We start from the raw sequence: 27937 nt of genomic DNA, 5'->3' as shown, positions 1-27937 counted from the left end.
TACAAATAATATTCTTTATTTATTTTTTAGGTTGAGAGCAGAAAACAAATTGATATGGTTAACATTATAGGCGATGACATATGGAATGCCGAGCCGGCATTAAGGCCAGAAGATGAAATATTATTGAGGAAATTACATGACATGCTGCAAACCACTGCGGATGACTTGAAGCTGCTCTCTGGAGAACTATCCAAGTATCACGAGTCAGGAGTACAAGTGAAAACGTTGCCGATGCCCTTGGATGAAGAGTTTAATGAAAAAGTTCACATAGAAGAAGTTGTAAACGCCAGATTTTATGGAAACAAAATAGTTGGCAGAACTCAATCTACTCCAATTACATCAGGAAAAGTATCAGTTGCTAGCACTTCAAAATTTATAAACGATATAATTAACAGAAATAATGAAGTCAAAACTAATATACAACCTAATAAATTGACAATGCTCAGAAAACAACCATTAAAGAAAAAGTTGCAAATGTCAGGCACTAATATAATGAATATAAAAGAAAACCTTGGTGATGAACAACTCACAGATAAGCAAACCAAAATCAATATTGCCCAGGAAAGTAAATGTATTGCCAAGCCCGCTGTAGCCTATAACGAAGTCTGTCATGAATACATCAAATCTAATATGAAGCGAACACCGCAGAAATCACTGCAAATCCAAGAAATGCCTAGCATTGATATAAGAAGTGAACTAAGATTACAAAATGTTTTACATATAGATATTTCACCCGAAAGCATTGAAACTTCTACACAGCAACCAGTTCAACAAAATGCATTAGTTATTGAAATGCAACATGAACCACCGTTAGAAAATAAGCAGACAAATCTAATTAAATTCGATAACAGTCAGTATATATCAATAGCTTCGAATAATAGGCCAGCCACGCGTAAAGTCTCCACAATGACGGCTTGTGCAAGTAGTGAATCTAATAATAATAGTTCTGATTCTCAACAAAGATTACAAACAGAGTTACACAATATTTCTATTGCCCGTAGATTGTCCAAATTAGATCAGAAAGTTGTGCGAAATACTAAAAAGAGTAACACTATAAAAAAAGGTCCAAGTCGTCCACATGCTAATTTAGAAGAATGGAAAAAGAAGTTAAATACTGTGTATAGTAGGCCACTTAATACACAGTCAAGTGATGGAAAGAGAAGAAAAGCATCCAAAAACGCCATTAACAATCCTTCTGCGACAGTTAAAGTAAAAGAAAACAAAAATCCTAATCAATCAAAACCTGGCTTAAATAATGCCGAGTACATACCTTATTCTAAATTTACTTTAGGAGGAGTGAATGTTAGTGATATTGAAAGAGAAATATCTAATATACCTAACAAAAGCAAGGTTGTATTGAGTCCCATCTTAGATAAAATATTAAGCAGTCGTGAAAATTCATTTCATAATGACAGCCCAAAGAAAGAATTTCAAATTGAGAGCTCCAAAATTTTTACTACGTCTGATGAAAACTTATTGCAAGAAGTTTTAGATATTGAAACGAAGGTTAGTCATACATTGAAAAAAAGTAAAAATACGAGTACAGCATCAAATGAGAGTATTCAAAATAAAGCAAATGGCAGCCCAAGAGATGATAGTTATGTAGATGATTTCGAGGATGAAAAATCTGATGCTTCTGAGCATACAAAACCAACTAAGTCCGAAACATCTAAAACTTCACATTCACTGTCAGATTATTCGGGCATAGAAGAAAACAATAAGCCCAACGTAACAACAGAAGAAAAGAATAGAATAAACGACAGCAATATGACTTTCACTAAAGCACCTAATTTATCACTTAAGAACAAAGTAGATGTATTTGAATTTGTCCATTCTGTAGACACTCAAGAAACTGGTACACAAAGTAATACCAGCAATAAAATAACTCCGAAAGAAACTCAAACTTCTCCAAGGGATGAACGGAATGTACAGCCAATTCACAATGACTTGTGGCCTTCAACTGATCCCAGAGGAGAGGTAGAAAAGATGTTTAAATTAGAAAAGGAATTTATTAAAAAGTTAATTATTGACGAATACGGTGATTTATTGGAGAAGAGTTTAAATAAACCGTCAACATCAGGGAAAATTGATAATGAGAATAGTGAAAGAAATATGGCTGCTTCTCAGAAAATTACTCAAACATCACCTGCCCGTGCCAAAAGTGTTATGACATCACCTACTAGAACTAAAACGCGTACTACTTCACCTTTCGCCTTATCCATGAATGTCTATCAACAAACTAGTCCAATTGCCCCCATTACAAACGAAGAGGAATTAAAGGTTGAATTAGAAAATGATGATCTGGGAATATCCGCAAACTTATCGTCACCTCGATTTAGTTTACGTCTCCCCGAAACTTCACGAGATGTTTTTTCTAAATTAGAAATAAAAGTGCAAAATAACAAACAAACTGCAAAATATGACATCCTACGAAGACATGTATTCAGTAGCTCAAGTTCTGTCGATGGCGATTATTCATCGTCGGATATAAGTAGTTTAGGGGAAATAAATGAGAAATTTAAAAGGCTTAAAAAGAGTAGAATACTTTCTATATCTGAAATAAGTTCTACGTCATCGCAATCTAAGTATAACTCAGATCCATCAGGTGCTATACTACCTTTGAGGAGCGAGGGAGAAGCTAGTGTAAGGCAGATAAATAGGAAGAAGACAAACAAAAGCAGTAGAAGTGATGGCGAAGTCAGCTTAGGGCAACCGCGTTAACGTTTTTCTTGTTGATCATTAAAATTATGGTTGGAAATAGTTCTTCAACATGCTTTGTGCCTTAAAGGGCACATTCGGATTGCGATGTAACAACGAAGAGAGATAATCGTACTAAGTGTGGATTTCTAGTGTTTTTCTTAGTTATATTTTGTTGTAATTAAATCAAACTACCTATTGGTTGACAGCATGCATCATGCATATATTACAAATACCAGGAAAATCAATAGCGTGCAATTTATAATTTCTTCGATATTTATATATATACGACTACGATCCACTTTTCACTCCGACACCGGAGCATCCTCATACACATACACATCCTAGCAAATTAAGCTTTATGTTCATTGTATTCCATCAGTCTATTATATCATCGCCAGATCAAGTGCACATCTATTTTAAAAAATCGGTTAAACATTAGGTACTATTTAAGACTACACATTGGATTATTATTACTCTGCGTTGTTACAGCAGCCTTATCGCGAATTAGCCCGTTAACATTAGTTTTAACGTTTATAAAATTATAAATAGTTTATTTTATTGCTAAGCAAATTACGTGGTGCCAGTCTGTTGTTTATTTACCTCAAGTACAAATCGATAAATGCAATTTTACTTGTGATAATATTTTTTTTAATTTAATGTATAATCTAACGAAGTATATTGTACTACCACTTGTATAATCGTACAGCGCAAATAAACAATTTTGGTAGGGGCGAAAATATAGCCAATCAAAGTTCATGATATACCATTTTATGCTCGAAACATTCATCTGCTATTAGTTTATACGAATGTAATGTTATAACGTCATAGTTATATTTATGACAAGCTAAGAACAATGAAAATAGGTATTCTTAGATTGCTAGACAGTAATAAGCATGTTTCATGAGATAGATGACATGAAACTATAGTCCGTTCATTTTACCTTGACGCGGAATCTTTATATGCAATGCCATACAGATAACGCAACCAATTAGAATGTACGAACTATGTTGTTGTTGCTGTATAGAATGCAATTAATCTAAATACTGAGCCACAACAAGCGTGAATTTTATCGGTGTTGAATTTTTTTTCATATTATGCAAATAATAATAATGAATATTGCTAAGGTATATTGTCTACGTAGCTTAAAAAGTGATATGTATTATACTAATAAGGGTAAACAACTATTAATTATTAGTTAGTATGCCATTTTTTTTATTAGTTGTAAGATTACGCATTATGACTGAGTAAATACTATTTTGACATTATTTATTGTATTATTAACTACTATTTCTCTCTACTTTAATTCAGTATTAATTAACAAGGTTTACGATACTTTCCACATCATAGACACTTGTACTTTAATTTGCATGAAGCCTGGTCTGACACAGCCGAAATGTCTCTTAATTTAAAAAAATCTGAATTCAGATCATTAATTCAGAAAACCCGGAATACCATACATTCTCAGTTTATGCAACACAAATTCAGATTTTGATTTATTTGAATAGAAGCAACACACACATACCTAAATCCGTTTATCTAGAAGAGCATATTTTGCTATTTAGTAATACTAAATTGCACATTCGTCTACCATATAGACATTTGCATGTGTCAAGAATCACGAGGCAATGCAACGTGCCGAAATTTAAGATTATGAATTCAGATAGACATTCCATGCAGAAAAGACTTTCGCCTTCTCTCCCCTCTGCCTTTGTTCTACAACCGAACTTGGAAGGATTAATTTTGTGTATGGCAGCGGCGTGGGAAAAAGAAAGACTGCGTTTTTGGTTTCAACGTTTTCGTTCTGGAAATTTCGCCCTGCACGACGAGCCCCGTAGAGGTTGATAATAAAGAATTTAAGGCTATTGTGGATCCAATGCGAACCAAGTCCGAACTAGCTGCAGGCTGCAGTGTTAGTGATAAAACTATTTGAACCCACTTATTTTTGGATTTATACACAAATTGGGAAAGTTAATCTCAAAGGTAGGTACCTCATGTATTGTGTTCAGCAAAAAATGTTTATGTTCCTGCCTAATAAAATTCCAATTTCATATTTAAGGATCATTAAATTGGAAAATCCCAGATTATCTCATAAACTTGATACCATGACAATAAATAGAGTACAGTGAGGAGTAGGAAAAAAATCCTTAAGTTGAGCTTGCGAAAAAATTTTTTTTACAAAGGAATGCGCTAGCGATTGTTTGCGAACAGAACAGATATAACTCAAATGTTAGTCAATACTCTGTGGTTATCTTTTATTGTTTAATCTGTGTAGCTTAGGAAAACAATATAATAAGTTTAAGCTAAGATGTAATATTTTTTGAAAGGCCTTAAAGGACTTGAATCCATGGCCGTAAAATAAATTAAAAAAAAAATATAATAAGTGACACAATGTCGACCTTTGTCAATGTCACACTTAACGTTAACATCCTTCAAATGCTATTTACAAACAATTTTTATTCCGTGGTGTCTTGACACTCCTATCATATTAAATTAAATTAATTAATTACTGGATTATTCAATTGATTTTATGAGAATTCATTGAAATAATGTAAGAGTTATAATTTTGTTTCACAGCGAGCGAGAGTTAAACAGCGAGCAAGTCGAGGCTAGATAACAGTGTTTATTTTACCCAAAAAAACACGCTATTATTTCTTTGTTCCGTAGCTGAGGTGTAGTCAGTATGAAGTTACTGTTATTTGTTTTGTTTATAAAAGTTATAAGCGCGGATATACCTCGCGTCGACCCAGGGTATGACTGCGCTTACTGCCAACCGGAACAGGTGCATTTATCCTTCGGAAGTAAGTTGTATTTTTTTTTCATCTTCATCAACAGACCACGGCTGGACTAAAGGCCTGTCCGGACGGGATACTTTACCTTAGTCTGGCAGACGGGTTTGTGATCTCAGTTGATAGTAGTAGTAGCATAATGATGCTGCTGCCCGTTCTCTGTTAAGACTAAGTTGCCCAGTAGGACAACGGCGGGAAGAGGAGGGGTGGTCACAACTGAATTCTGATCTACTGTCACCACATAGCATTTTTTATGATTTCCTTGCAAAGAGCTTGACTATTTTGATTGATTGTATGAAGCTGTACAGTCTCAAGGTTGCTGCACTGCTGCAAACTGAATGGACAATCTTTTTAATGGTAGCACAATAACAAGGAAGAAGATTAAGCAGTTTAGTATAGTATTGCATTTGGTATTTTAATCTTAAGACTATGTGTTGTGTATGTGCTCCAGAAAACTAAATTGCAGTTGAGAACTAGAGTAACTTGAGCTTTTGAAAACATAAATAAGGTTGCACTTTAAGGGACATAGTAAAGAAGCAGCATACCCAAAATCATAGATTTCTCTTAGTAAACAACTACTTTGAAGGTCATTTTACATGTGTTACCTAACCAGTAACATTAATTTATTTTTGTGTCCTTGTAATTGTACCTGTAGCCTTAGTACAAGATTTATTTATTAAGGGTTACATGAATGACAATAAACCTTGGGTATGAATTGCTCTAACTTCATAGCTAAATATTAATTTGTCTGTGAGATGGCTATAACAATAAAGAAGAAAACTAGGGTAACTTTGTTGCAAGCCCTTCTTAAAACCAGTGTGCATATGGAACCCTCCTAGCTTTAGTTTTAAGTTAACAAATTCACCATCACCAAACATTAAAGTTATAATATGTATGAACGTTTCATCAGGTCCTGTTATAAGGTCTACATGAATAAAACATTCTTTAATTTGAATTTTTCTCAGAATTGCAGAGTTGTTTTTGCTTTTTGAATTCTGTATCTTCAAAGTAAAATGGCTGAATGTCTGTCTCATTGTAATGAATCTCAGGTTAATGAATTGTAGGCCAATTTGAGCTTTAATGCAATGCAAATAAATCCATTTACATTTTCAAGTATTTCCATACTCTAAAATGACTCCTCAATTAAGGGCAAGCAAATCTTTTTCTAAGGTTACTGATGTAAGTATGGTAAATTTTAATGCAGAAATAGGAACAGTGCTCATGTAGGTTTTAAGAAGGCTTGAAAAGGCATTGGGTAAGTTAGTTTTAGTATAAACTACTGTCATTGGGTCAGTAAATTTTTTCTCCTAACATTCCCATTTTATTTTCTATTAATAACTTGCCTGAAATTACACAATGAAACAGTATTTCTTCAATATTTTACAAGAGGCAAATTAAAACAATAAGTTTAGACCATTTATGGTTATGTATCGCAGACAAACAGATTTTGTGTAAATCAATGAGCATAACTATGTACTAATATGTTGTTTACTTATCAGCAGTTAAATTATATTTAGATGTTGATGTAACCATGTTAAAGATTAATACCCTCAATGTTATGACTTATGAAAAGATATATATTATAAATATTGTTAAAAATCCCCAGCTTTTTTTAAGATAACAAATTTAATATCTAAAGTTATATGCCAACAACCTATTTCCTATTGTGAAACATTGGTATGTAAATGTATCTGGGGTTCAGCATATAGTGCACATTTGTCTGTTACCATGTTCCACAATGGCTGACCTGATGTTAACTTGCTATTGAAGGTGAAATCGAAATTTTGGCACCTAAATCTTCTTAATAATTTATTGACTGACTTGGTTGCTCTTCTATCAAGTATACATACTTGAAAACGACTACTCGATTGCAACCAAGCAAATCTTGTACTAAGGCTACAGATTAGTGGTATGAATTTTATATAACAGTCATGCAACCGGTTAGCCTGTTACCATCTTAGGCTGCATCATCACTTACCAGCAGATAAGATTGCAGTTTGAGGTTAACTTGTAGCGGAATAAAAAAATAAATAAAAACCTCAATATGGGTATCAAATGAGAGGGCTTGTCTAGTAGAGTAATGTAGGTACACTATATTAAAAGACGTGGGAGTTTAAAATTTTAATTTTACTAGTTTGTAATGTAGCTGTTTAAAAACGTTAAATACTGGAGATATAAAATCAATTAAGAAACCTGGATGGATTTGGATGGGTTACTTTCATTTCTTTTCTTTTTTTTTCCACTAGTGATATCATATATGATATGTAGTGGAAAAAAAAAGAAATGAAATCTGTCACTTTCCAGCCCAAAGTAATGACATGGTAGTGACATGGACCACATACAACGACACGCAAGAGTCGCGCGTTCAGTACGGGGAGTTGGATATGGATGAGGAGGCAGTGGGGGGCAGTACGCTGTTCACGGATGGAGGCAAGCTGAGGAGGACGATGTGGATACATCGCACACTGCTGCCCGACTTGAAGTTCAACACTAAATATGGTAGGTGCAGTTAAATATCTATACAATATTGTGTAAATGAAAACCGAAATGTTACTTCACAGGCTTAAGAGGTACATTAAGTACCGACTCTCGGACTCTGAAACCGAAAACCTAATAGTTTTTTGAAACCACTGCCATAGTTTTTACTGAAAGAAATCAGATACAGCCCTAACATCACATGCAAAATTAAAATCATGTGACTCCTTTCACTTAAGTACTATGCGTGTGACGGTCCTTGTCTTCAATAGAGTTGTCATAAGTAATAAGTGTTTATTTAATGTCTTGAATTCGTTTATATGGAAAAATAAATATGCTTCTGATTTAATATTTTTACAGGGTGATTCCCTAAAAATATGCATCTTTATATATTATTTCGTTGTTCTTTTACACTTTGTATATGCGTGTTTCTCTTATAATATGTAATTTAAACAGGTCTGCCAACTCCTCCTTTGTTCTGCATCCTCGTTTCTGATTCGGTTCTGATTTATGATTAAAATGTTTATTGTTATATAAATTATTACATACATAATTTATATAACTTAAGTGTTTGTAATTTTTTTGTATGTTTTAAAATGTATAATAATTTAATAAAGAAATTTTTTGTTATCTGAGCAACAACCACCTCTAGTGGTTGCCTGGAAGAGATCACTACCAGTGATAAGGCCCCCTTACGCCCTATATTAATTCATTTTGTTACCTGTATTTTCTTTTTATTATTTAGTGTAATGGAAGAGTTTTATTATTGTTATGAGCACCACAAAGGTCTGGAATGCTCTTCCAGCTTCCATTTTCTTCACTACCTACAATATGAGTACCAAATAATGATTAAATAAGTATCTTTAAGACAAATGTTCACCTTAGGCTGCATCATCACTTACTATGAGGTGTGATTACAGTAATTGGTATATATTGCAGCTATTGCAGCTATGTATATACATACATTAAACGTACGTACGTTACGTAGAACTTTATAATCATTAATAAATAAAGTATTAAAATATTCGAAAAAGACGAAGGCAGCCAAACATTGGGAACTCGATGGACTAGCGGAGGCCTTTGCAAAAAGGCACACAGAAAGCAAGAGGCATTTTATGATCTATTTTCTGCAATTAAGGCTATTTAATTTCATTTTATTTCTGGTAAATAAATACCAGAACAACACATACAGTGGGTATTCCCAGTTATTTTGTTATATAAAAAACTCTTAAGAGTTTCGGTAACAAAATATCTTGTATTGTTCCTCAGTACATAGAATCTCAAAAGATATTCTTCATTGAATTTTTAGTATACCACGTCGGGTCGACGTATGGATGGTCAGAAAAGTTTTCGTTCAAGACTCCTCCGAATGGCGAGAACTGGATAGTACGCGCCGCCATATACGGAGATATGGGCAACAAAAATGCGCACGTAAGAATATATCTTTGACAGTATAGTTTAGAAAAGAAGAATTGGTAATTTCCGTGACGCAACATCCACCTACTTAAATTCTTAGCGCTATGAATTTAAGTAGGAGGTCCCGGGTTCGGTTCCCGGAAGACGCAATTTGGGAATTTATAATTTCTGAATTTTCTCTGGTCTGGCCTGGTGGGAGGCTTTGGAGGTTTCTAGTTACCACCCTACCGACAAAGCCGTCCCGCTAAGCGATTTCACGTGGAAACCAATTATGGTTATGACTACCATACTCCCTAACAGGTTAGCCCTCTACCATCTTAGACTGCATCATCAATTCCCACCAGGTGAGATTGCAGTTTGGTGCTAACTTGTAGCGAAATAAAAAAAAAATCAATATGGGTATCAAATGAGAGGACTTGTCTAGTAGAGTAAACGATAATAAACGAGTAAACGATATTAAAAGACGTGGGTATTTTAAATTTGGAATTTACTAGTATGTAGATGTTCGAAAACGTTAAATACTGGAGATAAAAAATCAATTAACAAACCTGGATGGATTTGGATGGGTTACTATATATATTTGCACTAGTGATATTATATATGAGTCAAATTCAAATTCAAAATTTCTTTATTCATGTAGGCCTATCACAGGCACTTATGAAGCGTTCATACATATATGTTTATATAATTGTAAGGGGATGATGATAACTTCGTACGCCAACTTAAACCTAAAATCGCCATGTTATCGCCATCTCACAGTTATTTATATTAAGCTATGAAGCTAGAGCAATTCACACCCATGCTTTTTTATCGTTCAAGTAATCCTTAATGTTATAATATGAGTAAGTCCTATGGCCAGAGATTATTTATTTGTTAAAAAACATAGCCCAGGGAGATCTTAAAGTTGCCCAATTTGTCTTTCTAGGGCTACAAGAGATGTGCTGAATTATAATAATAAGATTTTTATTATGAAAATATGTAGTAGATACCTCCTAGCAATATAGGACACTTTTTTTTTAAATTATTATTAATTATCATGGCTATACTGTTTACTAATTTCATTCCATATGTATGTTTTCCTAACAAAAAAATTTTGTCAAACACGCTTGGAAATATGAGCATTATTTTGACAACTTTCTTCGACATTAATCAAAATCGCTATACTGTATACTGTATTTGGCATACAAGCGAGCAGTGACCGGCAAAGATTGTATGAAAATCCATATCTTACTTAGTAAACTCTTTAATTTATCAAAGGTATTTTTTTAAATTACGAACTAGCTTGCAAGTAGAAAGCTTTTTATGGAAAAAAAAACAAATGAACACTTTAACGCGGAAAAATTATTATTGTTCGTTGTTCGACTTTGATTTTTAAAAATTGATTCGACAAAATTAGTTCAAGGAAATATTTGTTTGACATAAGTGCTTCGCAAGCCTTGACCACAACTGGGCATCGATGGACCTACACTTCCGTCCATCGATGTCCCTTTGCCGGCCGCTGTAGTAGCGCACTCCGTCCCCGCAGTCGCTGTCGTACCTGCAAGACGAAGCGCAGCGCGGCCACTTCGACGTGGTCCTGCACGTGGGCGACTTCGCGTACGACATGGACACCGACGACGCGCGCGTGGGCGACGAGTTCATGCGCCAGATACAGCCGCTGGCCGCCGGCCTGCCCTACATGACCTGCCCGGGCAACCACGAGTCCAAGTAGTACGTACACTACAAGATTTGCAGCAATCGATCAGTCGTTTTCGAGTGGGGCAAAACTTGAAGTGCTGATAGCCTAGTGGGTAGGGCTCTTTCGTGGAGACCGAGTTCGAGCCTCGGCACGCACCACTGACTTTAAGGTTCTTATCACTTGCTTTAAACGGTGAAGGAAAACAACGTGAGGAAACCTGCATGCCTGAGAGTTCTCCATAATGCTCTCAACGGTGTTAGAAGTGTATCCGCACTTGGACAGCTTGGTAGACTACGGGCTAAACCCTACTCATTCTGAAACGCGACCCGTGCCCTGTAGTGAGTCAGTAATGGGTTGATTATGATGATAATGAATACTTGAACATCGGAGTAAAATGGATCTTATTTGCATTCACTTAAACCTCAAGTTTGCCTGCAATTCTTAAGCTTAGGCTTTTGATGGAATGTTTGTAGAAAAAAATCATGATTCCAGAATTTGCGTCTCTAAAACTATTGGCGTTGGATCCAATTTATTTTGAAAGTTTGAAAATAATTGAGAGATATATTTGAGAGTTTGAAATTCGAAAACGACTCTTCGATTGCGGTCTTCGATACGATGAAAGAATAATATACATTTCGAATGTGTCGCTTAATCAATGAGTTTGCAACTTCAATCGATGTTTTTGATTTTAGTTAACCGGTTTTCTTTAAGAATGTTATTAAAATTATGAACTTAAACTTTACTTCGTTTAGCATAACTAGTCACGCACTTATATAAAAAAAACTTGTTCACGCTGTGCAGCTATATAGACTTAGAACTGGAATTTAAATTTAATGTTTTATAAGAATTAAGTCTAAGTTACAATTGTGAGTTGTTTTAGTGGCCTACTAAATAAATACAACGTATATTTATTTATTTATTAATACTTCACAGGTTTTAGAGGTACATTATGTACTGTCTCTGAGACTTATCTGTGAAACCGAAAACCTATATAAATCACATGCAAAATTAAAATCATGTAACTCCTGTCACTTTATTAGGTCGCTTACCTAATAAAGTGACAGGAGCTTAGCGTAGACACAATGCGTCTGTCGGTCTTTTATTTTCAATAGAGTTGTCATTAGTTTATGTCATTGTCATTGTTTTAAATTCGTTTGTAAGGATAAATAGCTTCTATTGATTTAATATTCTTACAGGGTGATTTCTTATGAAATATACGTATGAATCCTTCAATAATATTTCGTAATTCAGTAACACGTTGTATACAATGTACTCATTCTCGCTTTAAACTTACATATACAAGTTATAGTTTCATTCATTCTCAATCAAATGTGCCTCAACTTGACCTTGGAATTGACGTCTCGTCCAAATAGTCTTTGTACGAAGTTTCGCTTGTAAAACGCGCTGTCCAACCTCAGCAACTTCAGCAACTACCGCAACCGGTTCTCCATGCCGGGCTCGCACGGCAGCCTGTTCTACTCGTTCGACCTGGGCCCCGTGCACTTCGTGTCGCTGTCCACCGAGGTGTACTACTTCCTCCAGTACGGGCTCAAGATGCTCGTCAACCAGTACGAGTGGCTGCGCCGGGACCTGGCCGCGGCCAACACCCCCGAGAACAGGTATGGCTTATCCCCATCATTCCTTTAAATAAAAAACATGCCAGCACTTTGACTCTAGCTGTCTCTATACCCTCCCCCTACCCCATTTTTCTAGTCCCTTCTCCCCTCCTCTCACTTTGTAGCCCCCATCTCTTCCTCGGGCTCCCGTTCAGAGAAACAGTTCGATATACGGCACGAACCTCTAACTAGTTATTTGTGTGCTCTGTGCTATTTGATGATAGAAAGACCTAGCAACGCTATTCCAAACTTTCAAGTCTTGTATTTAATATCGGCTAACGAAAGTTTTAACTAGCCCCATAACTTAACGGGTATTTGTGAATCACAAATTGTTGAGTTGTGGAGTATGGCAAACTGCAATCTCTACAAATCATCTAAAGTGAAAATGCTACATACTACTTCCGTAACACATGATATTTGTAAATTAGATGTCCAGAATTTAGGACATGGCCTTAAACGGTGCTCTTAGTGCCCATCAGCCTAAAGCCGGGCTCTTTGACTCCAGGGCGGCCAGGCCCTGGCTTGTGGTGTACGGGCACAGGCCAATGTACTGCAGCGACCAGCGTCCCGACTGTTTTATTAACCGGCTGCCCAACCGCGTTGGCCTCCCGCTACTTGGATTTGGTGAGTGGAGACGGCTCTTGTGTACTGGGGGCCTTATTCACTCCGACATTCTTGACGTGGACTTGACGCTTTGAATATCTTGTCATACGAAACTTGATGTCTGTGTAGTAGATTTTATAGTTCCGTTATTAGGTGTTTTAGTTATAAAATTAATGCCTTAAGAGCGGTCAGCAAAAAAAGGACCTGAAGACAAGAAGCTTTTAAATACAAAGTCATCCTTTCTTTACTCCTGTAGGCCGACGACACTTTTGATGCGTACATAGAAATTTTTCCATTGCATTTATAATAGAGAAACACGCCCTTTTCTTGGTAGTCCACACAAAATTTATCAGTCTTTGACAACTACCCTCACCACCACATATGAAAAGCTTATGATTCTTAAAGTGGTTAAATAAAACTATAGTGGTTAATAAAACTAACTATTATATATAATATATCTTATCTAAATAACATTGCAAACTAATTGACTGGTGATAGCGCATTGGGTACCGAATTCGCTTTTGAGGGGCCGAGTTCGAATCCCCCCAAACCCCGAATAAGTAATTTAATTTCACTTGCTTCAAGAAAACATCGTGAGGAAACCTGCATGCCTAAGGGTTCTGCACAATGTTCTCACGTGGACTATGGCCTTAACCCTTTCCCATTGTGGAAGGAGACTCGTGCCCTGTAGTGGGCAGGGAATGGGATGATATCATGAATTGACTGACTTGAAACCAATTCACGGGAATGCGTACGTTTTGATCAACACTTCACCTCACACAACTATCTTGTGTGCAATGATTGTTACATTATAAAATTTTGGTCTTCAAGCGACCGCCGTTTGGCGCAGTTTGCAGCGACCCTGCTTTCTGAGCCCAAGGCCGTGGGTTTGATTCCCGCTACTGGAAAATGTTTGTGTCATGAGCATAAATGTTTTTCAGTGTCTAGGTGTTTATATGTATATTCTAAGTATTTATGGATATTATTCATAAAAATATTCATCAGTCATCTTAGTACCCAAATACAAGCTACGCTTACTTTTAGGGCTAGATGGCGATTTGTGTTTTGTAGTAGTATATTTATTTATTTATAATTGCTGATTTTCTTGCCGGCTTCTTCTCGATAGAATCTGCCTTCGGCGCCAATGATTGAGTCTCTACAAACAGAGATCAGTTATAAGTTTACGAATGTAGTAATCGCCATCATTAAAATACCATCGGCTATTCTATTTATTAACGTACACATCCAAAGCGCCATTTATGGGTCTATGTGAATGAGGAAATATTAGACTTTGTCTTTAAAAGTTCTTGTTGAATGTCTTTCTTGGTGATGAGCAAGGATTCTTGAAATAAATAAATGTGAACTAATGCAAGTTCCCCGGGTTTCCCGCGTGTCCGCGTTTTGATTGTGGTGATGAGCAAGGCCCCCGGTTGTTGCAGGAAGAAGCGGCCCTGGATCGTGTTGTACGGGCACCGGCCCATGTACTGCAGCAACTCGGACGATATCGACTGCAGTGTCGAGTACACGAGGAAGGGCTTACCTTTCCTGGGGATGTATAGTAAGTCTCACATTAACCATGTTACTTCATACTAGTCGTTCATGAATCCCGCGGCATCCGCAGCCTATTTTTGAAGTTATACTTCTGTAGAGACGGAAAATATCATGGGAGTGAAATTATACGATGAAACGAAATGCGCGCGCACATGGTTCTATTATTTCAACAGGATAAAGGTAGTTGCGCAACCGAGTGAGAAGGGAACATCGTCCGCCAGATCACTTTTTACGATGCGAACGCACACCGTCTCAAAAAACCGACACCCTGAAGTTAGTCGACATTTAAGTTTATCAAAAAAAGGTTTGTCAGTGTACACTTTCCATTGTTAAAGTCTGCGGGCTCATTCCGGTGATTTAATTGTACAAAAATCGCAAATTTTAATGTTTAGTGAAACTAGGTGGTCCGATAATGAGATAACTAGATGATGCGTTGTAATAAAACTTTCAATGTATTAAATATTTTTGTTCTATTGTTAGTGTCGGTTTCTCCACAAACGTCGAATAAGGCGTAAAAAAAAAAATTGAAAAATATTTTTATCTTGTGACGCCAAAGAAGTATAACTTCTAACGCGTGTACGTAACGCGTGTAAGTACACAGACGATTTGTTTTTTTATTTTTTTATTATTGATGTACCATAAATTCCGATAGTGGTGTGTGTACACTTCATGTATATAAATATAGGATATATGAAATGTACAAAGGAAAGCTTATCGCTATAAGAGATCTCTTTCAGCCACTCCAGGATGTGAGTACGATGATTTGATTGTGGAATAGGTCAAATAAAGGTACTATAAACTAAATGATAACTACATGTTGTTGCCTATGTGTTAATCCAGGGTATAATCTAGCTCCCTTCCAAAATTTAGTCAAAATGGTTCAGTAATTTTTGCGTAGAAGTGTAACAAACATCCATCCATACTAACTTTCGCATTATAATATTAGTAGGAAGTTAGTCGGCTCTAATATATTATGAGAATTAAGCTATATTTCGTGAAAAGCAGGAGAATGTGTATGGTGCAATTCATAATTTCGTCAATCTTTTTCACAATAAAAAGAAATTTTCGACCATGTACGTTTCGCTCCGAAACCGGAGCATCCTTTAGAGATGTTGCCTCTACAATGTATTTATAATTGTTGAGTCAACTGCGTGACTTAACAATTATTTATTGTAAAGTGAAATTGTAAAAAAATATTAAATTTTCATAATATGCTGCTTCTATCCAATATCGGGCCTAATACTTTTGTAGTGCACCCGGTACCGGACATGGTGACGGACCAAGCGGTTGGCAAACCTGATATCGCCATAAAGAGATCAACATCACCTTGGGGCAGAAATGAGCATGGCGGTATTGCTTCCCCGGGCGAGCTTTGCCACAATAAAGTTCTACTACTTCTAGAGGCAATCAATTCATGATAAATACGCAACACTACACAGTTCCTCAAACATAATCTCCAAGCGCTGTCAAATATATCGTAATGCCATTATGTTGTCAAATATACTTTTGGTTGCCTGAAGATCCCTATAAAGCGATAGGGCCGCTAAATCTACCTTAACGCTCTATTGTATTTTTGTTAATTTCTTCTGTGGTGTAAGCTATAAATTTTTAAACATTCGCTATAAGACTCATATAAAAAGGCTTGATCTAATTTCGGCGTATCGGCGATGTGAGAGTCGTAGCTTAGTGTAATAGCGCTCGGGCCGCGATTGGCAGTGTCGCAGATTCAAATCCTGTCGGTTCCGAAATTATATATAAAATTTATATTTTCTCTTTCATAAAGTGTAGGTGAAAACACTCAATTAAAAGATATAAAAAGTGTATTCATTCACTCAGTCATTCATTCGGTCCCTCTGTCGTTCATTCAATCCTCATTTGCTAATTCATTCCTCATTTACTCATTCATTCATTCACTCATTCATGGATTGTCGTCACGCGCAGGCCTGGAGCCCCTGCTGCGAGAGTTCGGCGTAGACCTGGTGGTTTGGGCGCACGAGCACAGCTACGAGCGGACGTGGCCGCTGTACGACGGCCGCGTGTACAACGGGACTGAGGAGCCCTACCGCAACCCGGGGTACGTCCTCTATCATTAAGCCACTACCAGCTATGTCCCGACTGCAATCTCACCTGGTGGTAAGCGATGATGCAGCCTGAGATAACAACTCCAACTCCATTCATAGCAATCTATCGGCTTGGGGAGTCGAGCATTGCGCAGGTCACAACAAAAAAGGGTTTACGTACAAATATGTCAAGAGTTTAGGTTGACTGGGTTTTGTAATTCGGAAAGCGCAACACTTTAATTCAGTTTCAGCTATAACTCTTCTATATAATGCTTTTGTGCGGATTAAAGTAAAAAAATAATGCCATTATATTAAATCCCTACGAATTTAGATATAGATATGGTGGATAAAAAATGGAGTTTATCCGTTGACTTTATAAAAAGCAGTATGTTTAAAACGTCTGAAACCGAATACCTAATAGTTTTTGAGTAAACCTCTGCCATAGTTTTTTCTGAACGAAATCAGATACCACTCTTACATCACATGCAAAATTAAAATCATGTGACTGCTTTCACTATTAGATACGAGTCGTGTAGCGTAGGTACTATGCGCGTGTCGGTCTTTTATCTTCAATAGGGTTGTCATAAGTTAGAATTTTTTGAATTCGTTAGTGATTCGTTATAAAATATACTTGTGCATCCTTCAACATTATTTCCTAATTCTATTACACTTTGTATTAAGATATTCTGTATTCGTTTATTTTACAATATATCCAAGTCATGATACAATAAAATTGAGGCCTGATATAGCCTTGCTCTCATACATATTCAGTGTGGTCCGACGGGAATGTTTTTATGTGTTGGATGGCTGTGCTATGGAATCGCATTGCCGTATTGTAGGATGAGGCGAGACTCGTGCACTGAGCTTGCTAACAGTGGCGTGCACTTCATACATGCACAATAGCACTGCATACCCTAAAATTTTCTTAAAACTGGCAACGGAAGAAGGTTTTGCCATTTTGTACCATTTTACTTCTTTATGCTTACCCTGGTCCGAATTCCTGTGCACGCCACTGCTTTCTTATGAGTTAGTTGGAGACATTTTGGAGCTGGACGTCTTTCATATCGGACCGCTTCAGCTCACAAAGAAATGGTACATTACTGCAGCGGCTAGTATAAGATTACTTGATTTATTAATTTTGTAGTATTTGCAGGCTTGTGAAGCTTGTGTCCAGTAGTTTTCTTGACATAATAATACAAAGCAAATCTGACCGGCATAAAATTTCCATCAACGTAATAATAACATTTTTGTATTTGTTTTGGACAATCTATCCATTAAAAATAAACTACGGTTTTGGATTTGTTAATTTTTTAACCTTTAGACAATACACGTTACTTAAGTACAATTTAACTGTGAAGTGAGTGGTATTTCTCAATAGAGATGAAGAAGGTAATTCATTTAACCTGTACTTCACTATTTATTTGTTTACACATTATAAATTTGATGAGCCAAGCATTTCCATATTGCATGGTATTTAGTTTTGTAGCTTTGTCTTATTCGCTTTATCATTTGCACTTAACTTGATTGAGTGAAAACGACAAAAATACTACCCATCCTTTGCACTCGCACGCTATTACGTCAATGCATATGATATACTACTCTTTTTTTAAAGATTCAGGCAAATAAATTAAATATAAAATCAAAATGGAGCTCTCGCAATTCAAAAAATAACCTTTAAAATTGTTTTTTTATAAGTTTGAATTTAGAGTATTTTCATGTACCATTTTATTATATTTGACATACTGTTATTTATTCTAGTATTTTGTTCTATAATATATATCGGCGCAAAGACATATGAAGTTGCTAAATGAATTATCCTAAAAACTAAATTGATTAAAGTAACATTGTAATTGTTTAGCTCATAATTGAAGATCATTAATTAATTGATTTCTTAGCTTTAGGTTTAAGTTGGCGAACGAAGTTATCACCATCCCCTTATATAAACATATATGTATGAACGCTTCATAAGTGCCTGTGATAGGCCTACATGAACAAAGAATTTTGAATTTGATGTATACAATAGATTACTTATCATCCTACCACATCTTTATAAATACCTAGTGTTGATTGTCTCTCGGGTCATTCTGGCACGTGTTGCCAAACAGAGCAGAGCTCCATATTGTTGTAATATTTTGTTTTTAACGATTTGAAGTGCAATAAAGTAATTATTTGGAGAAACAAGTTTTAATTACTGTCAATATGGAAAGTTTCTATAATGACGGGGAAAATGACGTATTGCTGACGTCATTTTTGTATTAGCGCCGTCATATATAATATATACTTATGTAAATCAACGTACGATCATCTGCTAATAGCATCATAAGATGAATTGTTCCTTGAGGATGTCATTAAAGTGTATGAGGTACAGAAGCAGCCAAAACACACTTGTCGGTGGCACGCCACAAGTGAACCTTCACTCATTCTTTCATTTAAATAGTGTGTTATGTTATTTCAATAGCATTTCATGATGGACACCGTCCAATTATTTAGTAGGATTCATAAACAATTCCGGTGCAGTTTATATACATTTCTTTATTATCATTATAAATAGAGAGATATATATGTAGCCTTGTTTATAGTTATTGTTTTTGTTGATATTGGAATTGCATGCTTACGATGCACGGTGTCGTCCGCACTCCCGCGGCATCATCATTATATAGAATGTATTTTTTCAGGGCTCCGGTCCACATCGTGACCGGCTCTGCCGGCTGTCAAGAGGACACCAACAAATTCATACGTGAGTCAACATTTTAAGTTACCTAGCTCTCTTCAAATAGTTAGTGTATTTACGGTCAATAGATGTTAGATGAATCGTTATGATCGTTCGAAGGGTAAGTTTTGTTTGTTTGTTTGAATTCTTTATTTCACACTTAATAAATAGACATGATACAAAAAAAGAAACAACAAGTCTTATTGCTAAAGCGATCTCTCCCAGAACATCTGTGGAGACGGGAATTATTAAGAAACAGATTCATTTTAAACCCTAGAAATATTTTGAAATATACCACATGGAGTTAATCATTAATACAACACACATAAATATATACTTTATAGTTCATATTGTGATTAAACATATTTCAATATTAAACTACATACTACAATGTAACATAGATAAATAGTGGTCTTACTAATGGCTTTTGAAAAAGGACAAACATTTTGCCTGACGTTAGTCAGCCGGAATTCCAGATTCCAACTAACCTTAAAAGAGTTATCATATTTTTTCGTGTGACTGTACGGAATCTGTAGTTATCCGTCGGTGCAGGAACGTAGCCAGTTCCGGTTGTCTGCGCCAAAGGCAGGTCGTGAGTTGGGTTTGTTTGATGCAGTAGTTGTTCCCCAGCGCACCCGCCGGCGTGGTCCGCCTTCCGCTCCAGCGACTACGGCTACACGCGTCTGGCGGCGCACAACCGCACGCACCTGTACCTCGAGCAGGTCAGAGCCGACACGCTACACTTATTTATTTAGTCGTATGGCATTTTCTACAAAAAAGCGGTTTAAATTAATGATATTATCTAAAAATTAATAAGTTCCAAGTCAATGTCCAGATTCTCCAACCATGTGACGGTCCGAGCAGGGAGATCAAAAAGGTCGTCGGGCAATCCCTGCTATGAAAAGATGGGGCATCATGTATATACAGCTCGCGCGCATAAGTCAATTAATATTTATGTTCTTTATAACGAACAACCTTCAAAACGGAGGAGACTATTTTCATGATCATCACTTCAACCGGCCCACTGCACGGGTCTCCTCCCACAAAGAGAAGGGGCTAAGGCCGTAGTCCACCACGTTGGCCCAGTGCGGATTGATGGACTCCACCCACCTTGGCGAACATTATGTAGAACTCCGAGGCATGCAGGTTTCCTCACGATGTTTTCCTTAGCCGTTGAAGCATGTGATTTTTTAATTACCTACGCACACAACTTGAGATTTATTCCGATATGGGGTCCATAAATATGCTTTGTTTACGCAATCACATAACATAACATCACGCCTTTACCCTCGAAAAGGTAGTTGTATTCAGTTTATCGGGCATACACGGGTCCACGTTTCCCATTAAAGTTACTAGATTTTAGTTGCATATTTTAACATAATAAAGCGAACGAAGTCGCGGGTATCAGCTAGAAATCACACAGCGTGACAAGACAAGTTTACATAGATTTTATAGTAGATCCTACCTACCCTACCCCACGTTACATTCTTACTGACATTATTGATTCAAGAATAAAAATATTAAATGGTCGAAGGCGTTTATTGTTTTTACAAGTTAGTACTATTATTACTGAGAACTTATGCTTCACACGCTTTACAAAAACAATCTCCTATGTCGGATACTTAGAATGCCATGATAGTAAACCCCTAGGTTGTAGTTTAGAACCTTGTGATCAAAATATATGCCAGCCATACCTGGGCAAAGGTCTCCTTTTATTTGGAGTTTTTTACGCTTGTCTATACGTTTAAATAAAATTGTTTCTCCTCTAACGTATACAATGCGTACTCGTTTCAGGTGGACGTGGATCTGAAGGGACAAGTGATAGACTCGCTGTGGATCGTGAAAGACAAGCATGCACCTTACGAAATCTAATTCAACTGTACGGAGTGCTCATAGCACTGAACCCCCCTTTTTAATAAGGATGGGGGACTGGGTAGCAGTAAACTAACAATCTTTTAAATGGTGTCAATTTTGGTTGTCCATAAATTTATATTAAGCTCTCTTTTTGTTGTTCTTTAGCCTACTTTTTTGTGATCAGCACATCTCTTTTTGACTCGTTGTATTGGTTTTGGCTTATTTTGTACACTCGACCTCCAGCCAATCAGGCTTGGGAAAAAGCGAGGCAGTCCTTGGGAAACGTCAACCCTGCTACACACTACACTATATTAAGCCTACGGATTTAAAAATTCCTTCCACATATACTTTTTCTTTTCAATCATATTGCTCGAATGTTTTCCTCATGCACTGCGCCACTCGCATTAGATGTACGGTATTAATGCATCTAAATAAAATAACTAACCTTATTATGACTTATTTCATTGCTTTTTTTTAGAGTTTACAATAAATGTGTACAACCGAACTGTAACCAATGTGATACCATTTTGTTTACTTTAAATTAAATTAGTTTTTGCACACGACGACTATTTTGCATTAACAGATTTGTAAACTTCACTTGCGGCATGCTTTTATCAATAATATCACAAGATTTGCTGCCAGTCGTTTGCACTTAATAATTTGGAGCCTATTTCCGTTTGGTCCTTACTGAAAGAGCCAATGTGCTCGTGCTTAAAGTTCGACAAAGCAATGTAACGATAAGTATAATCAAAAAATTGCGTTTAAGCTCGCGTACAAATGTCGTTAAGAATAATGGGTACATTGGAATACGTGGTGTTGATGTAATAACGTCTTATAACTCGATGAACGGCGGCTGCACGCACGATAAAGCATGACTCATTGTCACGTTCCGCCTGAGCCGGGCGTGCAAGCGAGAGCGCGGGGCAAACGATAGAGAGGCACGATCGACCTAAGCGTTCTGCTTGTCACGCGTCTATTTATCTTCTTCTCGGACCAATTTGTTTGCGTCTAATGCACTGCAAGAAAGCGTAAAATTGTCTTAGTGTGCAAAAAAATATTTTTACTAACCATAAGTTTATCTTGTTAGTTTTAATTATTAAAGTGTGCTTAATGCTTTAGATAAATGTGTCTAAGCAAAGTTTTCTTTTGTTGATTCGATGTAACACCAAAGATCTTTTAATACAGCGAAATCTTATTTTATTCGTCATATTGTTTTTTTAATAAATTTGATTTTAAATAGCTCTGTGTTTTAATTGAAGTTTTCTCATTTTTAAGTTTCTACTTGTGAATTTGTAAATGAATATCAAAATATTGTTTATAAAATTAAAAAATAAATTTAAATAATAATCTGAAATGATACTTTGAAATTGTTCAAGAATAAAATAAGAACCAAAAAAATAGACAAATGATAAACAGAAAACGAATGCCTTGGTTTCGCTCAAATTTTTCGTGTTTCAATTAATTTCATCAAGATTTAAAAGTCATAATTTGGACTTATTGATGTTACTTTTGAAGTTGCATTTGTTACTTTGAAAACGTTGGTTTTACTCGATGACAGAATATAAATATATATATACATACATCTTAGTTTTCCTCTTTTATAATTGAAATATTTGGATGTCGGCATCGACAAACTATGAATGTAACTATTTGTACAATATTTTTCAAATAAAATTTTATTGATCGATTGATCAGGGATCGATCGATCAATAAAATTTTATTGAAAATATAAACCCTTCCATTTGCAGAGCCCCCGTGCACATCGTAACAGGCTCCGCCGGCTGCTCCGAAGGGCGAGACCGATTTAGCCGTGAGTAAGATCACTTCTCCGAATTTTTACCTTAAATGTCCTGTCCAATGTGCCTAAGAATTCTTCATGATCGGTAAAGCTGTTAAGACGCACTCTAAATAACTGTATAGTCGTCCGAACTAGAACAAGCGAGTTAGAATCAATAGATAAACGACAGTATTTTTGAGATCTATCACTAAATTATCAATAAATTACATTATCCCTACTAATATTATAAATGAAAAGTGTGTTTGTCCTTCCTTTACGCCCTAACTACTAACCTGTCAACTTGACCAACTGACCTCTTCTGGCCAGGAGACAATCCCCGGGGAAAGGATAAAAAAATTATCTTCTCCGACAGCTTTATAAACTATCACTGGCGCACAGGTGGAAATAATATATGTGTTACAATAAACGGGGGTAAACTTCTCCCCTGTTGTCCCATTATCCGGGCATATCATCGGGGAATACCTATAGCTTTTGTCTCCAGCACGGCTAGCATGGGCAGGGGACAATTATCTCCGGAAAAGATATAGATTTATCTTCTCCCACAGCTTTATCAACTAAGAACACTGGCGCACAAGTGGAAATAATATCCACATATATGTGTAATAACAAACTGGAGTAAAGTTCTCCTTTTCCATGTTCCCGTGCTTTAGCAGGTGGACGCGTTAATGATATCCACTGTCAGGGGATAACATCTGAGGATATAATTTTTGTCTCCTGCCCGTGCGAGCCCTGTAGGAAAACAAACTGGTCCCACCGTCCGCGTTTATTACGGTGTTAACACCGCGGACGAAGCACACGGGTCCCAGCTAGTTAGTTTATATTAGGTGCCATGTTTGTTGCAGACACTCCGTCCCCCTGGTCGGCGTTCCGCTCGCAAGACTACGGCTACACGCGCTTCAAAGCGTACAACCACACGCACATCGTCATAGAGCAAGTAAATACCCACTACTGATCTATTTTTTGTGTTTTTTGAAGCGGTGATAGCGCAGTGGGTAGGAGCTCGACTTCACTTCACTTTCACATATAATAATAAATGGAGAATCACTAAAAATGGAAGATTCCACAGTTTTTTTTGGGCATGACCTTGGATTGTAAGCTTCAGTGGGGTACCCATATAGATACACTAGCAGGTAAACTAAGCTCGGCTGCCTACGCCGTCAGGAAAATTAGACAGATTACTGACGTAGAAACAGCAAGACTTGTTTACTTCGCGTACTTTCATAGTGTGATGTCTTACGGGATATTATTATGGGGCAAAGCTGCTGATATTGAAACTATATTCATATTGCAGAAAAGAGCTGTACGGTCAATATATAAACTTAAATCTCGTGAATCCCTCCATGAAAAATTTAAAGAAATTGGTATACTTACGGTAGCCTCACAATACATTTATAACAATATAGTATTTGTAAGACAACATATTAGTCTTTATAAACAAAAAGTGGATACAAACAGTCGACTTACAAGAAATGGTCATAAATTAGTGACATCTGCATATCGTCTGCGAAAGGTGCAGAAGTCATTTGTGGGATTGAGTATACGCTTTTATAATATGATTCCTAAGGTAATTTTGGACCTACCAATCCATAAGTTTAAAGAATGTGTTAAAACACATTTATTACAGCGAGGTTATTATACAATTGATGAGTTTCTTAATGACAAGGTTGCTTGGAAGCATCCGGCTCCGCTTTCATCTCTCACAAGATAGAAAAATGAATGTTAAAATATAAAATGTAAATTTTTGATGTTGGAAAAGAGCAACTGCTGAGTTTCTTGCCGGCTTCTTCTCGGTAGAATCTGCCTTCCGAACCGGTGGTAGAGTCACTACACACGGACAGACTTGACGTTTCAAAAGTGCTTGTATTAGGCCTACTTGAAATAAATGAATTTTGAATTTTGAATTTTGAATTTTGGAGGCCGAGTTCGAATTCCACGCACCTCTAACTTTTCCAAGTAATTTTTAAGCAATTAAAAATATCGTTAATATGTTCTCAAAGGTGTGTGGGATCCACCAATCTGCACTGGGCCAGCGTGGTGGACTACGGCCTTAACACCTTCTCACTATGTCCTGCAGTGGGCCAGTAATGGGTCGATATTATCATCACCGTCTTAACGACGGCCACTAAATTCAAATTCATTTATTTCAAGTAGGCCTACTTTATAAGCACTTTTGAAACGTCAAGTATGTATGTTTGTGTGACTCTACCACAACGGCTGCGTACAACGGCTCGACGGTCGTTGGGAGTTGACCAACGCTGCGCTTACCAGTGCGAGGTCGCCATTCCAGCACCTTGGGAACCCAACGTCCATCCTTTTTTATGTGCCCCGCCCTTTGTCACTTCAGCTTTGCTCGCTACTGCACTCGCTAAGCTATGTCGATAACTCTAGTTCTTCTACGAATCTCTTAATTTCTGATTTGATCACGTAGAGATACTCCTAGCATAGCTCGCTCCATCGCGACTCTGAGCCTTCTCATTTTTTTTATCATATTACAGAAACGGCATGATTTCAACTTGCATCTCTTTGTCTTTTCGCGTTGTCTTGTATATGTCACGTTGCTTTTCCGACGAACCCGCGGAGCTCCCGTCACTGAAACTATCAGTCTAAGTACCAGCGCAATCTAGCATTAAACACTGCAGCTTTGATCTAATTCCAAAGGTCCATAATACAATACGATACGTTAAAACATTGCTGTTTATTTACTTTTGGAGGAATATAACTTAATAATCGTGGAAGAATAACTATATAGGTACTTATATTTTTATTTATTATTTTTAAGACATCAATATTAATTATTTTAATCCGATTTAATGCATTCTTGTTTTGTCTCCTAATAATTGATTAAGTTAAATTTTTCATCGTAACTTAGCTTTAAATATTTATACTTTTAAAGGTTTATAAAACACTAATAATTAATTGTATGCATGCTGTGATAACCTGTAAATAGTTGAACATTTACTATGTGACTCATTCATTTACACTGTTGATTGTCCATTATAAATAAATAAATAAATATAATAAATAACATCAGTTCAGTATTTTCTAAGTTTAGGAGTTATAGGCAAATATTTGACGGTCGATTGGCGCAGTGGGCAGAGACCCTGCTTTCTGAGTTCAAGGCCGTGGGTTCGATTCCCACAATTGGGCAATGTTTGTGTGATGAACATTAATGTTTTTTAGTTTCTGCGTCTGATCTGCATATTTTAAGTGTTTATGTATATTATTCATAAAAATATAGTCAACTTGGTTCCCATCACACAAGCTACGCTTACCTAGGGGCTAGGTGACAAAGTGTGTATTGTCGAAGGTTAACAAAATATTTATTAACTACTAAAACCGATTTTTACTTTCAGGTGTCGGTAGATCTCGGTGGGCAAGTCATTGATGCATTTTGGCTGAAGAAAAACGTTACGAATTGAGATTAAATTTTCCTCTAATTTATAAAATATTTATTAACTTTTTGTTTAATGAATATCTAAGTCTGTTTTGGATAAACTTCTAGTCTGGAGATTGAGACATAATCTTCACAACCGGCTAACTATGTTTTATACTCGGGCGCGTTTGAAACCCCGTGTTGCTTTACTTTTAAGTTGACGAACTTAGTAACGCCATCAAGTACTTCTCTGTACATATTTTACATGAATAAAGAAATATTTGTCTTTGACTTTGAAACAAACCAATTTTTTTCCTATTTATAATATTAGTGTAGATAATCTTGAGTGATATCCGATGATTCAGTGGTACCTTAAAAGAGAAAAGACTATTGTTTCTCCTGCCACTCATGGAACCAGTTGGTGGATTTAAATCGCGTTATAAATATATGCGTTATTAATATTAGAGTACCGTGTTATAGGCGGATTACGGTAGTTCTTGCATGTCGACGACATCCGTGTCGTTAGAAGCGGAACGTGAATTTGATGTAAAACATTTCTCCAACCAAGTTCTCCAAAAGAACAACCGGCTAAGTTAGTTGTGTGCTTCTTAGGCCAGCTTTCGTAATTTTAGTAAGCTTACTGATGTAGTTATCACCTCTCTACTAGGTACATATTACTGTAATGTACGCATCAAAAGTGCCATCGATGAACTTTTATTAATAAATAAATATTTACATCAAGTTCTGCGGGAAAACAGAGGTACAAAAAATAAAAAGTCAAATTCTTTTTCATAAACAACAATAAATTCTTAACATACCACCCTCAATGTCTCAACCAGTGAGAGGTTAAGACCTCTAAAATTTGCACATTTCGTTACAAATTTGCACATTTCGTTACAAATTTGCACGTTTCGTTACAAATTTGCACATTTCGTTACAAATTTGCACATTTTGTTACAAATTTTAGAGGCAGCAGTTTAGTCAGCAGTGAGTCAGCTAGTTTTATAACAAAACAAATCTTAATAAAAAATCTTCCAAAGCGTGAATTATAAGCAACCAAAAAGCAATCAAAGCTTCAAATCTGGTTCGGTCATTATTGAATAACTGGCTCTAAAGTATTGATTTTCTTTCACTGAAGTCTAAATTTGCCCTAAATGCCTAACATAAAAATATCTATATTAGGACGTCGACAGTTGAACTTTCGTAGATGTACACTTAACCGAAACGCAATATTTCACAGCCAGTTCGCACGCTTAGCCATAGTTTTGGGTTTATTCATTGAAGACTATCAGTAAATATAGCGTTATAGCGAATATC

The 27937-nt window shown here is 36.4% G+C and overlaps 2 protein-coding genes across 9 annotated transcripts in view; both read left to right on the top strand.

Moving 5' to 3' along the window:
- Positions 1-3965, top strand: part of LOC120631404 (interferon regulatory factor 2-binding protein-like A) — a 150718-nt gene extending 146753 nt beyond the window's left edge. For all 4 annotated transcript variants that reach the window (XM_039900970.1, XM_039900969.1, XM_039900972.1 and 1 more), the window contains one exon: positions 31-3965. In XM_039900970.1, coding sequence (XP_039756904.1) covers positions 31-2721 — 2691 coding nt within the window. In that variant the 3' untranslated portion in view covers positions 2722-3965. The remainder of the gene's footprint in view (positions 1-30) is intronic.
- Positions 3966-5125: 1160 nt separating this feature from the next.
- Positions 5126-26913, top strand: LOC120631375 (acid phosphatase type 7). 5 transcript variants are annotated; one of them, XM_039900912.1, is made up of 10 exons: positions 5126-5498; positions 7791-7985; positions 9271-9392; positions 10903-11087; positions 12474-12674; positions 14714-14832; positions 16767-16899; positions 23198-23259; positions 24090-24181; positions 26601-26913. In XM_039900912.1, exons 1-10 carry the CDS (start codon positions 5381-5383, stop codon positions 26664-26666), a joined length of 1293 nt encoding a protein of 430 aa, XP_039756846.1. In that variant the 5' UTR covers positions 5126-5380; the 3' UTR covers positions 26667-26913. The 5 variants fall into 5 exon arrangements, with proteins under 5 accessions (XP_039756846.1, XP_039756847.1, XP_039756845.1 ...); XM_039900913.1 differs by having other exon boundaries at positions 23198-23263; XM_039900911.1 differs by lacking the exons at positions 14714-14832; positions 23198-23259; positions 24090-24181; positions 26601-26913 and adding exons at positions 13177-13295; positions 19561-19622; positions 20226-20317; positions 21390-22688.
- Positions 26914-27937: the final 1024 nt, after the last annotated feature.

Source organism: Pararge aegeria, chromosome 18 (assembly GCF_905163445.1).
Source record: "Pararge aegeria chromosome 18, ilParAegt1.1, whole genome shotgun sequence".
Taxonomy (NCBI): domain Eukaryota; kingdom Metazoa; phylum Arthropoda; class Insecta; order Lepidoptera; family Nymphalidae; genus Pararge; species Pararge aegeria.
The sequence above is the reverse complement of the archived record's forward strand: the minus strand, read 5'-3'. Positions and strand labels throughout refer to the sequence as shown.